General features: G+C 38.5%; 1 protein-coding gene across 3 annotated transcripts in view; it reads right to left on the bottom strand.

Annotated features, from left to right (window-relative positions):
* col5a3.L (collagen type V alpha 3 L homeolog) overlaps window positions 1-13,828 on the bottom strand; it is a 142,896-nt gene that overhangs the window by 15,196 nt on the left and 113,872 nt on the right. For all 3 annotated transcript variants that reach the window (XM_041587221.1, XM_018253662.2, XM_018253663.2), the window contains 25 exons: window positions 13,435-13,488; window positions 13,124-13,168; window positions 11,291-11,344; window positions 11,144-11,197; window positions 9,237-9,290; window positions 9,020-9,127; window positions 8,699-8,788; window positions 8,461-8,514; window positions 7,676-7,783; window positions 7,151-7,258; window positions 6,774-6,827; window positions 5,966-6,019; window positions 5,267-5,374; window positions 5,048-5,101; window positions 4,519-4,572; window positions 4,386-4,439; window positions 3,912-3,965; window positions 3,426-3,533; window positions 3,240-3,293; window positions 3,082-3,135; window positions 2,502-2,555; window positions 2,367-2,420; window positions 2,168-2,275; window positions 754-807; window positions 371-424 (listed from right to left, as the gene is read on the bottom strand). In XM_041587221.1, coding sequence (XP_041443155.1) covers window positions 371-424; window positions 754-807; window positions 2,168-2,275; window positions 2,367-2,420; window positions 2,502-2,555; window positions 3,082-3,135; window positions 3,240-3,293; window positions 3,426-3,533; window positions 3,912-3,965; window positions 4,386-4,439; window positions 4,519-4,572; window positions 5,048-5,101; window positions 5,267-5,374; window positions 5,966-6,019; window positions 6,774-6,827; window positions 7,151-7,258; window positions 7,676-7,783; window positions 8,461-8,514; window positions 8,699-8,788; window positions 9,020-9,127; window positions 9,237-9,290; window positions 11,144-11,197; window positions 11,291-11,344; window positions 13,124-13,168; window positions 13,435-13,488 — 1,701 coding nt within the window. The remainder of the gene's footprint in view (window positions 1-370; window positions 425-753; window positions 808-2,167; window positions 2,276-2,366; window positions 2,421-2,501; window positions 2,556-3,081; window positions 3,136-3,239; window positions 3,294-3,425; window positions 3,534-3,911; window positions 3,966-4,385; window positions 4,440-4,518; window positions 4,573-5,047; window positions 5,102-5,266; window positions 5,375-5,965; window positions 6,020-6,773; window positions 6,828-7,150; window positions 7,259-7,675; window positions 7,784-8,460; window positions 8,515-8,698; window positions 8,789-9,019; window positions 9,128-9,236; window positions 9,291-11,143; window positions 11,198-11,290; window positions 11,345-13,123; window positions 13,169-13,434; window positions 13,489-13,828) is intronic.

Below are 13,828 nucleotides of genomic sequence, written 5' to 3'. Positions count from 1 at the left end.
AAGTAGCCATGGTCCACAAGGGCACATTGACTTTGTAGATCCAAAGAGTGTAGATATCTTTAAACACATGGGTCTTCAGGGAGAATTTGATGGTTTGCAAAAAAAGAAAGAGCCTGATAGGCCAAGGAAATGAATTCCAGAGGAAGAAATCTGAGGTATATCTTGCAGTGAAGAATGTGGCAGCGTTATACGGAGAGAAGAAACGCAAAGGTTAAAAGCAGAGCACAGGTAGTGTGAAGGCATGCAGGAGTCAAGTAATCTGGTAGCTTCCCTCTACTAAAGTGCAGTATTACAGACCATACATGTTGTGATGGATATGGAGTGTGAGATTAGACAAATAAAATAGAAATGCAAGAGAGAAAGAACGCACCTTATCCCCCTTAAATCCTGGATCTCCTTTAAGGCCTGGTAATCCTGCAGGGCCCTTGAAAAGAAGAGGTTATATTTATTTATTATGCATAAGTAATTCTTGAGTGTCAAGGTTATTCTAAAATAATAACATAAGCATGCACCAGCTGTTTAAAACTAGATCTGCAGCACATTTTGAAGGTCGTATTTCTAACAAACTCATCTGTGAGAAAAACATTTCTGATTCTTTAAAGCCCGTCATACAATGTCAACAACTTAGAGGCCACATCAGTAGATGCTTATGGCTCCTAACTTCCATATTTAGGAGTTGAAGGTTCCACTTAAACCAACCCCAGCTCAAAAGCAAACAAAAAGCCTTATATACACCAAATGAAGTCAACTTACCATGGGTCCAGGTGGTCCGGTCTGTCCAGGTGCTCCCAACAGTCCTGGTTCACCCTAAGAAACAATGAGAAATAAGGAAGACTATACATACATAGCAAGTGTTTAGAGCTTAACAAAGAGATATGCCTCGATGAGGGCTGGTAAGCTTACTATAGGGGCCAGATGATATATTTTCAGATAAGCAGCATTTCAAATAAAGATGCATTGTCATTTGGATGTAATATTAAGACAGTTTTTTTAAATTTTTAAATAAATCTGAGCATTTTAAGGTAATTCTGCTGGTCATGAATCTGCTGTTTTTTTATATCCAATGACTGGTCTTCACCTGCTGTTAAAATACAATCTTCCATCATATTTCCACCAAATACATATTAAAGAATGTTTGGAATAGAACTAAAACTAGAGGCCTATACAATCATTTCTTTATTACTATTATTACAGTTTGAACTGGAACTGTAGAATCATAAATTATATAAGCATCTTCTCAGGGATTGTTTGGGCCTTCCTACAGAGACACATTTTTGAGGCTGAGGACATATCCTGGCCTTTGTGGTTGCAAATTTTTACTTTTATTCATAATGGTTGACATATATTGGGAGTGCCTTGTACCAGTACCATTAACTTTCCCAAACAACTCAGGACGTCCTAGGTTTTATTTGTTAATGTCTATTTTTGTAAGTGTAGTTTGGACAAATTCTTTAGCTACTTGAGTGTGCATCTATCCAGGGTCTTTGCATCTCTATTTTTCACAAGTAGATGGTATTGCATGCGGCACTTAATGGGTTGAGAATTGATGTCCCCTTTAGATTGAGAGATTTAAAGGACTTCACGTGCTTGTAATTTAAACATTCATTTTGTTCATAGAATTATACAAAAGAGGAAAAACGACAAAAGCAATATTAATAAAAGCTTGTAAGAAGAGTAAATTGGTTAAATGGGACCCGTCACCCAAAAAAAATATTTAAATCCTATTTTTTTAAATCCTATAGTCAAGCAAAATGAACTTTAATTACACTATATACATTATTTGAATCTTGTTTCCTTCAGTCTGGAAATTCATAATTATAACAAGCAGGCAGGAGCCATATTGAAGACGTCTTGTATCATCTCAGAATCTTGTTTGTGCACTAGAATGGGGGACCTGATGTCCATCCCCATGCCCTGACCACACAGTTAAATGGTAAACAGAACGAGGGAGAATGTGGGGAGAGCAGTGACATCTAGGAAGTGCTGAAAGGAAAGTGAAAGTGATTGTCTGCCCCACCTCTATGCCTAGAAATTGGATTTAATGTTTAATTTGAAAATTTGAAAATACAAATTTTTGTGTCTAGGTGACAGGTCCTCTTTAACATTAGGGCTATACCTTATAAACACTGATATTATAATGTATAGATTACAGGCATTAGTAACTTACAGCAGGTCCTGGAATGCCCCTCAGACCTTCTGATCCTGATTTTCCAGGAGATCCTTGTGCCCCGACTGGTCCTGTTTTTCCAGGTTGTCCTTCTCCACCGATTTCTCCCTGTGAAAGGGAAGAAAATTTGAGGTGTTCTTGTTCTATAAAAAAGTGCTACATTTATGACATTATTTGTTAGCCATCATAATATACTTACCTTTGCTCCCTTTTCACCTTGTCTGCCTTCTTTCCCAGCTGGTCCAAGTGGCCCCTGGTAGGAAACAGTTGTGTCAAACACATATCTGGGAAAAAAACTTTACTCTCACAAAGACACATACACTTTTCCACTCACCCTTCGACCTGGTGGACCTGTTGGCCCAGGTTCTCCCGAAGGCCCAGCAAGACCCTTTGGTAGAAAGAAATAGTGATTATACCACTATTACTTATTTATAGTGATAAGCAAACTTTTTCACCAAGTTTCACCCAAAAAATTATGCCCATACACTTTAATGGGTGGAAAAATTTGTTGCGCATCAAAAATTTGTTGTCGCCCGTAGACTTCAATGCATTTTAGCGAATTTTCACAGTTTCGTAAATTTTTGGTGAAGCAAAACGGGACAGATACGTTCATCACTATTTATTAACCAATCTTCCAATATGTGGAGAGCCTAACTGTCTTAGAACATCTAATATTTATTGCCTTCTGCTGAAATATGACAAGACTTTACATATGATCTAAGACTGGCCCTGAGAGACTACTCTTGAAAGACAATGACTTTATATATATATATATACTTTGTATATAATGTAGTGATATATACTATTATAACGTTTTTTAAAAATATATAAAATAATAATAACTTATGTTGACTAATCTTAAGATTGTTTCCAAGCTGTTGAATTGTGCTTGGGATTCTGTGGCCAATACTCACAGCATTTCCACTTTCTCCAGCATCCCCCTTTTCTCCAGGGACCCCATCCACACCCTAGAAATAAGATCAGATCATTAGTACGTGGGTATGTAAAAGTGTATGCACATTCTAACATATAGAGAGCATTCAATAGCCTGTATAGGATGTGTATTACTAACCGGTATACCAGGCTCTCCCCGTTGTCCTGAGTCTCCAGGAAAGCCAATTGGTCCCTAAAATGGGAAATGTTTTTATATGATTTATAATGTACAAATTAGGAACAACAACATAATAATAAAGCACAGTCGAATGCAAGGGAGCGCCATAGTTGCATCAACCAATACTTGTTATGTACAGTATCTCACCATGTTTCCTTTGGGTCCATCTTCTCCTGGACGGCCTTTCTTTCCAGGAGCCCCAGCTGCCCCTGAAGGACCTGATTCTCCCTTTTCACCAACATCTCCTTTGGCTCCCTGCAGGAAAAACGAAATGGGACATGATGTGTCAGGGTGTACACTAATTTGCCTTTCAATTTGCCTTGTACAGTACATTTCTGCATTTCTTGTAATATAGTAGTTGCTCCAGTTGAAGATGCATAACATTCATCTACATTTTCTGCCCTGTCCTCATATAGCTTTGTATGTTAAATCTCATATTTGTATTATGAAAACAAAAAGATTTAGCTTTTAATTCATTTTAATGTATTTCTATGAGCTCTGAGTTGTGAATTCATGGGGTCAAGGCCATAAAATAGCTTTGAATGAATGGATACATGATGCAACATATAGACATTATTTCCTCCTGTCTCACCTTCTGTTAAATTTCCCTTTATAAAAAGAAAAACTACTCACAGGAGGTCCTTGTTCCCCTGGTTGGCCTGGGTCTCCAGATTCCCCTGATTCTCCCTGTGATATGACAGAAAGGGACAGTGTGAGATGGAAAGGTCAAGGCATTCAGTCATTACCTGTGTTAATTCTACACAGACTCTAGTGTTCTTTATATCTAACATATACAGAATATTCACATTTAGAATATCTACAATATACATTGTTATTAGAAGCCACGTATATGACCATATAAAGGCTACAGATTATGTGCTTAGGTCAAGGAACTCCTAGATGATTTCTGATATTGTCATGTTTTAAAGGAGAGCCTACACAAGTTTCAGTAAAGCACACGATACACAAGTGCCACCTCTAAGCACACTGATCTTATCAACTCACTCCATTAATTATAAGTGTATGTTTTACAGGTTATTGGGGGTTTCTGTATTTTGATGATACAACCCCTGTTGGTTGCCTTTTTTTCAGGTTTGATAAATTCACCTTTTCTCCCACAGCTCCAGGTTGTCCTGTTCCACCAGACAATCCTTGAACTCCCTAGAACACCAGAACAAACAGCATTTAGATTCTCTGCATGTCAGTTCTATGCCATGTAAAAGTATTGGTGTGCACCTACCTCACCACCGCTAGGACCTTGTGGCCCTCTAGGACCTGAAGTACCTGGTGGGCCCTGAAATTAAAACATAAAACAAGGTTAAACGTAGCCCGGTGTATGTTTAATGAGATATCGCTGCACATCCCATTATGATTATAACTTTTATAAATCCACAGTAGACATGGATATTTTTGTTTTGGACAGTACTGATACAGATATCTTTTCTGCCCATTTCCTGATGGTCTTATAATAACTAAGAAAACATTTAATACATTTCCTAGCATGCAGAAGATAAACTGAAGATTCCAAAACTATATTCTGCTTCATGTACATGCCTTATATATGAAAAGGGAATGATGTTCTTTTAGGCTACTCATATAGTGGACAAGTAATGAGGATCAAACACTTTGCTTCCGCAGACCTTTGGTCAAATACGTTAATAAATAAAGCGTCTTCTGAGCCACTGTGAGTTTGATAACTTTCTGTTATAAAAAGTCTTATCACAAGTTTTCAAGAGACATCTCTTCTATACCTTCTAATAAGCACTTACCATTGGTCCAACATGTCCACTTTCTCCCTTCTCTCCTGGTGGCCCAGGCATGCCCTATAAAAAGAGAGAATGGTGGAAGCCCATATTTAGTACATCTGTCACATCTGTTGCTATTCAGCCTCGCAATGAGACCATTTATCTGATGCACAGGCCTTTCTTTCTTTTGGTACATCGATTAGTGTTGCAGAGATCATGTATTCACGTCATTCTGTGACTCACCTGCAGTCCTCTTGGACCTGCCACACCAATAAACCCTCTGTAGCCTTCATCACCTTTCTGTCCGTACATTCCTTGCTGGCCTCTCTTCCCAGGTTCTCCATCTTGACCCTACAATTAAACAAAGTAGCAACATTTCCTGAGTACTTTGCTTTCCGTTAAGAGCAATACAGAAATTAGTTTCTAAAATAAATAGAGGTTGGCCTGTACATCTAGTAGACTGCATTCCAAGTACTGTAGAAGACACCATGCAGTGAGTATTGGGTAAAAAGTAGATTCAGGTGAAACTATTCTTCATTATACAGGTGTGGGACTTGTTATTCAGAATTTTCGGGACCTGGGGTTTTCTTGATAACAGTTCTTTCCATAATTTAGATCCCCATACCTTAAGTCTTCTGGAAAATCCTGTAAACATTAAATAAACCCAATAGGCTGGTTTTGCTTCCAATAAGGATTCATTATGCAGTATCTTAGTTTGGATCAGGTACAAGGTACTATTTTATTATTACAGAGAATATTTGGATTATTGGGATAAAATGGAGTCTATGGGAGACGGCCATTCCATAATTTGAAGCTTTCTGGATAACGGGTCTCTGGATAACAGATCCCATACCTGTACATTCCTCTAATGGAAACCACTCTGTCCAAGATGAACTTATTTCCCAGAATTCCCAACTTTGTTTGCTGCTTTATGCTACTTACTGCTTGTCCAGGGTGTCCTATTGGTCCCTGAATTCCAATTGGTCCTGGAGGTCCCTGTGTAGATAAGAAAGGCAAATTATTATTTTGACTTTGGATCAAACTGATCACTCTATATATGACTGTACCAATAAGTACTTGGGATTTGGGTTAGATCTCCCTGTTTTTCTTCATTATTAAATTTCAGTTTTGCATGTTTTTTTATAACCAGAAAAAAACAGTCCATGTCAGCACAAAACAATGTAGCAATACAAGTCAAAATGTCCAAATCCACACAGGAGTTACACAATGTCACATTATATTGTCTCCCTGGTTGTAACCTATGTAACCAGACAACTTTTTGTTACCCATTATTACCTTCTCAGCTTCATTTCCCTTGTTACTTGAGTGGTGCAGCAAAAGTTCGCCTATTGCAGTTGAGTTGGTATATTACATGCATTTATTTAGAGCTATCTTGGGTGGTCCAATTAGAGTTTACCACCCCTGGAACTTTTCGGGGGTACTTACAGAGCAACATTTGTACAGTTAGAATAAAGGGCAGGGGCTGTAACTTTTTATAGTTTGTATAAAAAGGTGAAATGATGTTGTGTTTACAGACAGCAACTGTAGGGTAGAGTGTAAGTTGAGGAAAGTTGGTTCTTTAACTGGAAATGCCCTTTTATTTTTAATTCCAGTCAATGTTCTCATGTCTTGCCCTCATTTGTTTGTCACATATATTTCTTTATTTGCAAATACCCATTCTGCACCTTATGGCGTCACTTGTACTTTGTCTCCCTTCCCCATGAGGGGCTGAAGAACAGATAATACTTACTGGGTCACCCTTTTCTCCTTTGCTTCCTTTTTGTCCAGGTCCTCCCAATTCACCCTAAAGAGATCACATTATTGTGCAGGTTACAGGAAAACTGAATGAATGTATGCAGTGTAGATACATACAGTACAAATAAGAATACAGTATAAATAAGAAGGGTTACATTTAAGTTGACAGGTAATTTTAATAAAGATACCAAGCCTGTAGAATAACGGGTACAGTATTACCCATTAACCATACAATGTTTCAAAAAGAATAATCTATTGACCATTTATAAAAAATGTAATGAGAAATAAATTTGAGACAAAATCCATTTACATCTTCATTCATTGGCTCCTGAGTAGACCTCATTGAGTTACAGAAGAAAGACTTCCCCTTACCTTGTCTCCATCATCACCTGCAGGCCCAGGGGGACCAGCAGGTCCTGGTGGTCCAATGCTGCCCTGTGCCCCATCATGTCCTGCTGGTCCTATAGGTCCTTTCTCTCCCTGTAAAACATTAGATCCATTAATGTGAAACGAATGTGTAAAATCCATGTTAGTATAATTCTTAAAAGGCTGATCCTTAAATACAGTAAGGCTTGGGAAGTAAGAACATCTAACATTTAAAAGATACAGTTGGTGTAATGTAATAAAAATTGATTAATTTCATCAGGTAACTCATAGCAGCCTAGCAGCATGGACCTTGAAGTGGTCACCTCGGTTGGTTGCTATGGGTTGCACAAGCTAGCATCAACACTTCTAAACCTTGTCTCTGTGAATCAAACCATAATTACACATTGACTGTTGACATCTTATAAACTATATATACTATAGATTCCATAACTGAAATCTGACCATGGAATTGATCTGATATCCAGGCTTCAACTCCAGTCCTTATTTCCCCAATCCATACTTGTCACTTACTGGGTTCCCTTTTTCACCAGCTGGTCCAGATGGTCCCTGGCCTCCTGGCCGACCTGGAAGCCCAATACCTCCTGCTGGTCCAGAAGGACCACGTTCACCTCCGGGCCCCTAAGAATGATAATAAGACGCATTATAGAATATGTGGAGAGATATAGTTCTATATAAAGAACTTACTTACAGGTAGAGGCTATATTAAGTATTAGAATAAATTATTGGGAAGGTTTATATGGAGCAATAGAAGGAATTATAGGGAGAGGTTATAAGGTGCATTAAGAGAAGGTTTATGAAGGTTTATATGGAGCAATGAAAGGAGTAGTGTACAGCTTATATGCAGCAATAGGATGAGTTATAGGGAGGGTTATATGAAACAACAGGAGGAGTTATAGGGAGGGGTTATATGGAGCAATAGGAGGAGTTGTAGGGAGGGTTATATGAACAGGTTTGTGTAGTAATATGAGGAGTTATAAGGGACAAATATATGGAGCTATAGGAGGAGTTGTTTAGAGTAATAGGAGGTGTTACTGTATATGGAGGTGCTATGTAGAGTACTAGGAGTCCTAGGAGACTGTATAATGTTGGCTCTTGGCTTAAAGAGTGTTTACACTGTAAAGTCTTTGCTTTCATTTTCCTTTTTATTCAATGCAGGGCTTACACGGCAAGGTAAAGGTTTAAAAGGAGAAAATATATAGTACAATAACCAAAGATTGTAAGAAACAGGAGTAACTCTATAACAGTTGGGGTAAGAACTACTAACAAGTGTCCAGAAGAAGTTATACTGTACTGACCGTTGCACCCGGTGCTCCAGGTGGCCCTTCCCCTCCTTTCAATCCAGCTGGACCCTGACAAGAAAAGAAAAGTCCATGTAATGTATATATACACACTACTAGAACATAGTAATCGGGTATTCCATGGGTTAATGCTGGAATGACACTGGTTACAGTCAGCTGAGATTTTTCTTCCTAAATAATGTGATGTAGATAAACTCATATCATAGCATTTTGGGATTGTGAGCACAATACTTACGGCTTCTCCTGCAATGCCTCTGGCACCTGAAAACCCTCTTAATCCTTGTGGTCCATTTTTTCCTGGAATGCCAGATGGACCAGGGTCTCCCTGAAATAAATGATAAAAAAAATGTTTTAAACAGAAGTATAAGATTCAATCTGACGATTCCTCTAACTAGTCAGTACAGTGATACTGAATTAGTAATATCTAGTGACCGTATCCTGGGCCCTTAAACAGTTTTAAAAAACGTGCTCATAGTCTTCAATGTATCTCGTATTTCCAAGGCACAAAACCCTGTGAGCTCCAGGCTATAGTTTTTCTTCTCTCTGTCACACATACCTTTGCTCCTTCCCTTCCAGCTGCCCCTGGCAATCCTTGTTCCCCTGGTGACCCTGGGGCTCCTGGATGGCCTCTCTCACCCATAGGCCCTATTTCTCCAGATTTGCCCTTAAAGGAGGTGAAAAGTCTGTTCAGTATTAACTTTTAGAAAGAATGTTGGAATAAAAGTAGATGGCACGGCCATGGGTTCATCTTAATTGTTAAATATCACACATACCTGTGGCCCCACAACTCCAAATGGCCCTGGAAGACCTGTTTTGCCTTGAAATCCCTAAAATAATTCAAAAACACAACCCAGTTTAGTCCAAAAGGAAAAATATACTATTTACGATCACTCCAGACATCCTTTCCCTTCATTTTTCTGAATTTGCATATAACACTTTGCTGTGTCTGAATAACTCAAATACCCACTGAGAAAATGGAAAAGGGTTTTTTGCAACATTTCATTTGAAAATGTCAACTTAACCTACTTTTCTACCCTGGGTCCCCCAGCAGACTGTTTGTGATGATGTTTACACCCACAGTCATAAACAAATTAGAGGGAATTGTTGATCTTAACCATATATACTGTAAATATGAGAAGTGTATGTTATATTTATATATATCAGAACTGCATAAAAAGGCTAGCAAACAACTGTCTAGAAGTTGTACTCTTGCATTAATGAATTTCTTGGCAATTCATAGATATCACATAAATCAACTCAATGAACCATAAGCTCAGTTGTGAACACAAGCTATAAACATACAATATATGGCCAAAGGTATCCAGACACCATTTCTAATGTGATCAGTTGGAGCTCTCACTGCAGAGCTCTACACTTTCTCTGGAAGGAAAGTCAGGGCAACGGGTGCATGTTTTTGTGCCATCTTTTTTATAACAAAATACAGATGGTGATCTAAGTTGGGTGTGATGTAAAGGGCCAGTTTGGGGTACATTTGCAGGGGTTTGGTTGGATTAAGGGCATAACCAGGTAGCTTAGGCTACCTAAATTTTAAAAAAATGGTCTAATCCTTTTACCAGTTAGGCAACACTAGGTGCTCTCAATTTCATTGCCAAGCATTGGCTGAAGTGGTGTAATGGTAGGCACTATTTGACTATTTCATCTGAAAGATGAGTCTGGCTTTTGAGGATACCGGGAGAATGCTACATATCTTAATCAGTAATACCAGATGTAAGGTTTAGTGAAGGAGGATAATGGTCCGGGTTGTTTATCAGGGTACTGACCAGGGCCCCGGTCTAGTGAAACAAAACCGTAATGTTCAGTGTACAGTTACATTTTTGGCAATTCTTTGCTTCCTGCTTTGTGGCAACGGGTTGGGGGAAGCCCCTTTCCTGTTTTTATAATGGAAGAACTTTAGTGGTCTACTGGTGGGATGACTTGGGACGCCATTTGTGAGCCAGGATTAAAGGAGTGGTTCACCTTTACGTTAACTTTTAGTATGTAATAAAATGGCCAATTCTAAGCAGCCTTCATTTTTTTCATTTTTTATAGTTTCTTAATCATTTGCCTTCTTCTTCTGACTCTTTCCAGCTTTCAAATGGGGGTCTCTGACCCTCTAAAAACAAATTCTCTGTAAGGCTTCAATTGTATTGTTATTGCTACTTTTTATTACTCATCTTTCTATTCAGGCCTCTCCTTTTCATATGCCATTCTTATTCAAATCAATGCATGTTGCTAGGGTAATTTGGACCCTACCAACCACATTGCTGAAATTGCTAACTGGAGATCTGCTGAATAAAAAGCTAAATTAAATAAAAACTCAAAAACACAGATAATAAAAAATGAAAACCAATTGCAAAAATCTCACAATATCTCTCTCTGCATCATACTAAAAGTTCATTTAAAGGCAAACAACCTCTTTAATAGTCCAATACCAGTGGCCAGGCTCTCGTATGCTCATGGAAGCAAATTCATACTTATATAATTCATTTGGGTTGGGAAAAACTTATGTAGCAACTTATAGCCTTGGTTTTGGAATGAGATATTGGACAGGTACAGTAGATGATATTGTGTACCAAGCAAGAATAGACATGTATGCATGTATGGTGTAAAGTTTGTCAGCAAATGGAAAAGAGGAGAATTATATGAAGATTATAAATAAGTAAGGGTTGACATAACTTACTGGCTCTCCTCGCTGCCCAGCATGTCCAGGTAACCCATCCTTGCCAGAAGGTCCCTATGCATAGATAGTAAAACAAAGATTACTAAAAGAGTCCTGGATAATAATTCTAATTAGTAAACATAGCAATTATATAGCATTTATACTTACCGTAGGCCCTTTGGGTCCTGCAAAGCCAGTAGGTCCCTGAGGACCTGGAGGTCCCTTGAATAAAAGAAAATCTTTTGTAAAAATATTATATTTTATGAGCACATATTTATTTTGTGATACATTTCAATATTATGTACAAACTATGTTAAAATTGATCTAAATGTTCTTCCTCATCACTTAGGGAGGGGCTGTGTCCAAGTGCCTCTATAAATACCCCAAATACAGTATGTCGTATTTAACTTGCAAGAAACTTCATCAGTCTGGTCCATTTGACATAACCATTGGCTGGAGACAGAGGTTACTCATTCTTTTAATTCCTACCGTAAAATGCTGGATGTTTTTTTTTTTAACCAACTAATGAGTGGAAACTCTTACTAATAAGTGAGATGGGCTGCCATTACATGACATGGTTTAATACACAGTGGAAATACACATTAATATATTTTTACAGGCTGCTAATGACCGGTACTGCTTGCTGAATGAGTCAGTGGATGAGTGACAATTCATATTTAAGGGTAACTAATGTCCTTAATCTTTCCTATTTAGTAAAGGGGGGTTACCTTTGATGGCATCATTTTTATTGACTATTTCCAGATCATGTCCCCTCCTGGTTTAATGTAGGGAGATTATAACACCACAGGAATCCTGGAGGGAGTGATAAGTAAGATTGCATCCAGCCAGCCTGGGCAAGGGTAAGACTGCAACCCAAGCATGTAAGACCTTCTCGCAAACTAGATGCCCTTCTGGAAGCCATAGCCACATTCATGGTTCAGCAAGTTGTTTGCTTTCTAAATAAGGAGAACCTGCTAAAATTGAGGTTGTCTCAGAACCACAGACAGCTGTTTTTTTATGAGTGTGGTTCAATGCCTCATTACGGAGTAGTTTGCTTGTTCTGAGTATAAAAATCTACTCTTATTATGATCCTGTCCTCTGGCCAAACAGCTGCCAAATGTTGATCAGCAGGCTTAATGTTCCCCTCCGATCCAGCACGACGTCATCTAGTAGGTCCTCATTCTGTCACTTGTTCTCATCATCGTAATCTGATTGTTTAGCCCTGGGGTTGAACGATTGGATTTGCTAGATATCACCTGCCTATCAGGGGATATCGGTGGAAAGATCTGCTCGTTTGGTGTGGTCATCAAATCTTATAGTGTTTCGCCAACTTAAGGTAACACCAACTTATAATTGTTACATTATTTATTACGTGACATAGAGATTGTCATTATTAAAGGACCAGTAACATCAAATTTTTTTTTAAAAATTCGTTAGTATACAACGAACAAAAACCCACAAAGACAAATTAAACTTTGAAATCTCTAAGTCTTTATTAAGAAATAACTTACCGAAACTCCACTTGTGCTCCTCTTCAGAAAGGTGACAGGGCGACGATCCATCGTGCGGCTCTCGATTTCTCCTCCCTGGCTATCTCCTCTAAGGAAGGCAGGGAGGAGTAAACGAGCGCCATACGATGGATCGCCGGATCGCCTTTCCTGAAGAGGAGCGCAAGCGGATTTTCGGTAAGTTTTTTCTTAATAAAAACTTAGCGATTTTAAAGTTTAATTTGTGGTTTTTTTTCCATTGTTTACTAACAATTTTTTTTAACAAAAAATTTGATGTTACTGGTCCTTTAAATGAGTCCGCATGTGAATGGCAAAGGCAGTGTTCCAAACAATATTATTACATTTTGTCAACTGATAATGCCTTTAGATTGTAAGCTCTTACAACCAAGGCCCATTTGTTTTTATTCTGAACCATGGTTCCACTGAGCCAAAAGCTATCATTAATCTTGAACTTTCACCCTACACACCATGTACACCACAAAAGAAGTCTTACCTTTTCACCCATAGTGCCGGGAACTCCATCATTGCCACTGTCCCCCTGTGCAAAGTAAAACAACAGCCCACGTTAGTGCTTCAAATATGTGTTACCAGAATGCCATTGAAAACAATAAGTGGAACCTGAAAATGATTTAATTATTGCTATTGGTTCTACCATAGACAACTTGTCCAAATGAGTTTGGAATTAATTTTACCACTGTTTTATAACTCTAGGCTTATGCCTACTGGGTTCATTAAATAAATACATTGTGCTCTTAGACGTATAGCTGAGAGGAAGACAAATATAATAGAAAGGAAGTTACTTACTTTAGGACCTGGTTTTCCTGTTGGTCCTCTTTGACCTCGCTCTCCACGAATGCCCTAAGAGAAAGCAAAGAAGGTTGAGTTGACTTCATGATGTCCTGGAGGCTGCATCTTGTGATTGTAGGTATACTTAACAGTGACAAAATTGTACCAGTGGCAGAATAAGATGGTGACAGTACCACATTTCAGGGCTGCCCAAACTTCAGATTTTCAGTTGTTGCTGTTGAAGTAATGTACAAAGCCCATAACCCTGGAAGCTGAAGGGCCATAAACTAAACAATCCACCGTTAAATAATGAGGCCCCCAAAACTCTGGTCCAGATTAATTATAGATTAAATTGGGGGAATACAGAAGGATCCCCAGCAGTTCAATCTGTTTTGTGAATTAACAGCACTTT

This window comes from Xenopus laevis, chromosome 3L, assembly GCF_017654675.1.
Source record: "Xenopus laevis strain J_2021 chromosome 3L, Xenopus_laevis_v10.1, whole genome shotgun sequence".
Taxonomy (NCBI): domain Eukaryota; kingdom Metazoa; phylum Chordata; class Amphibia; order Anura; family Pipidae; genus Xenopus; species Xenopus laevis.
This window is presented reverse-complemented; position numbering and strand designations above follow the sequence as displayed.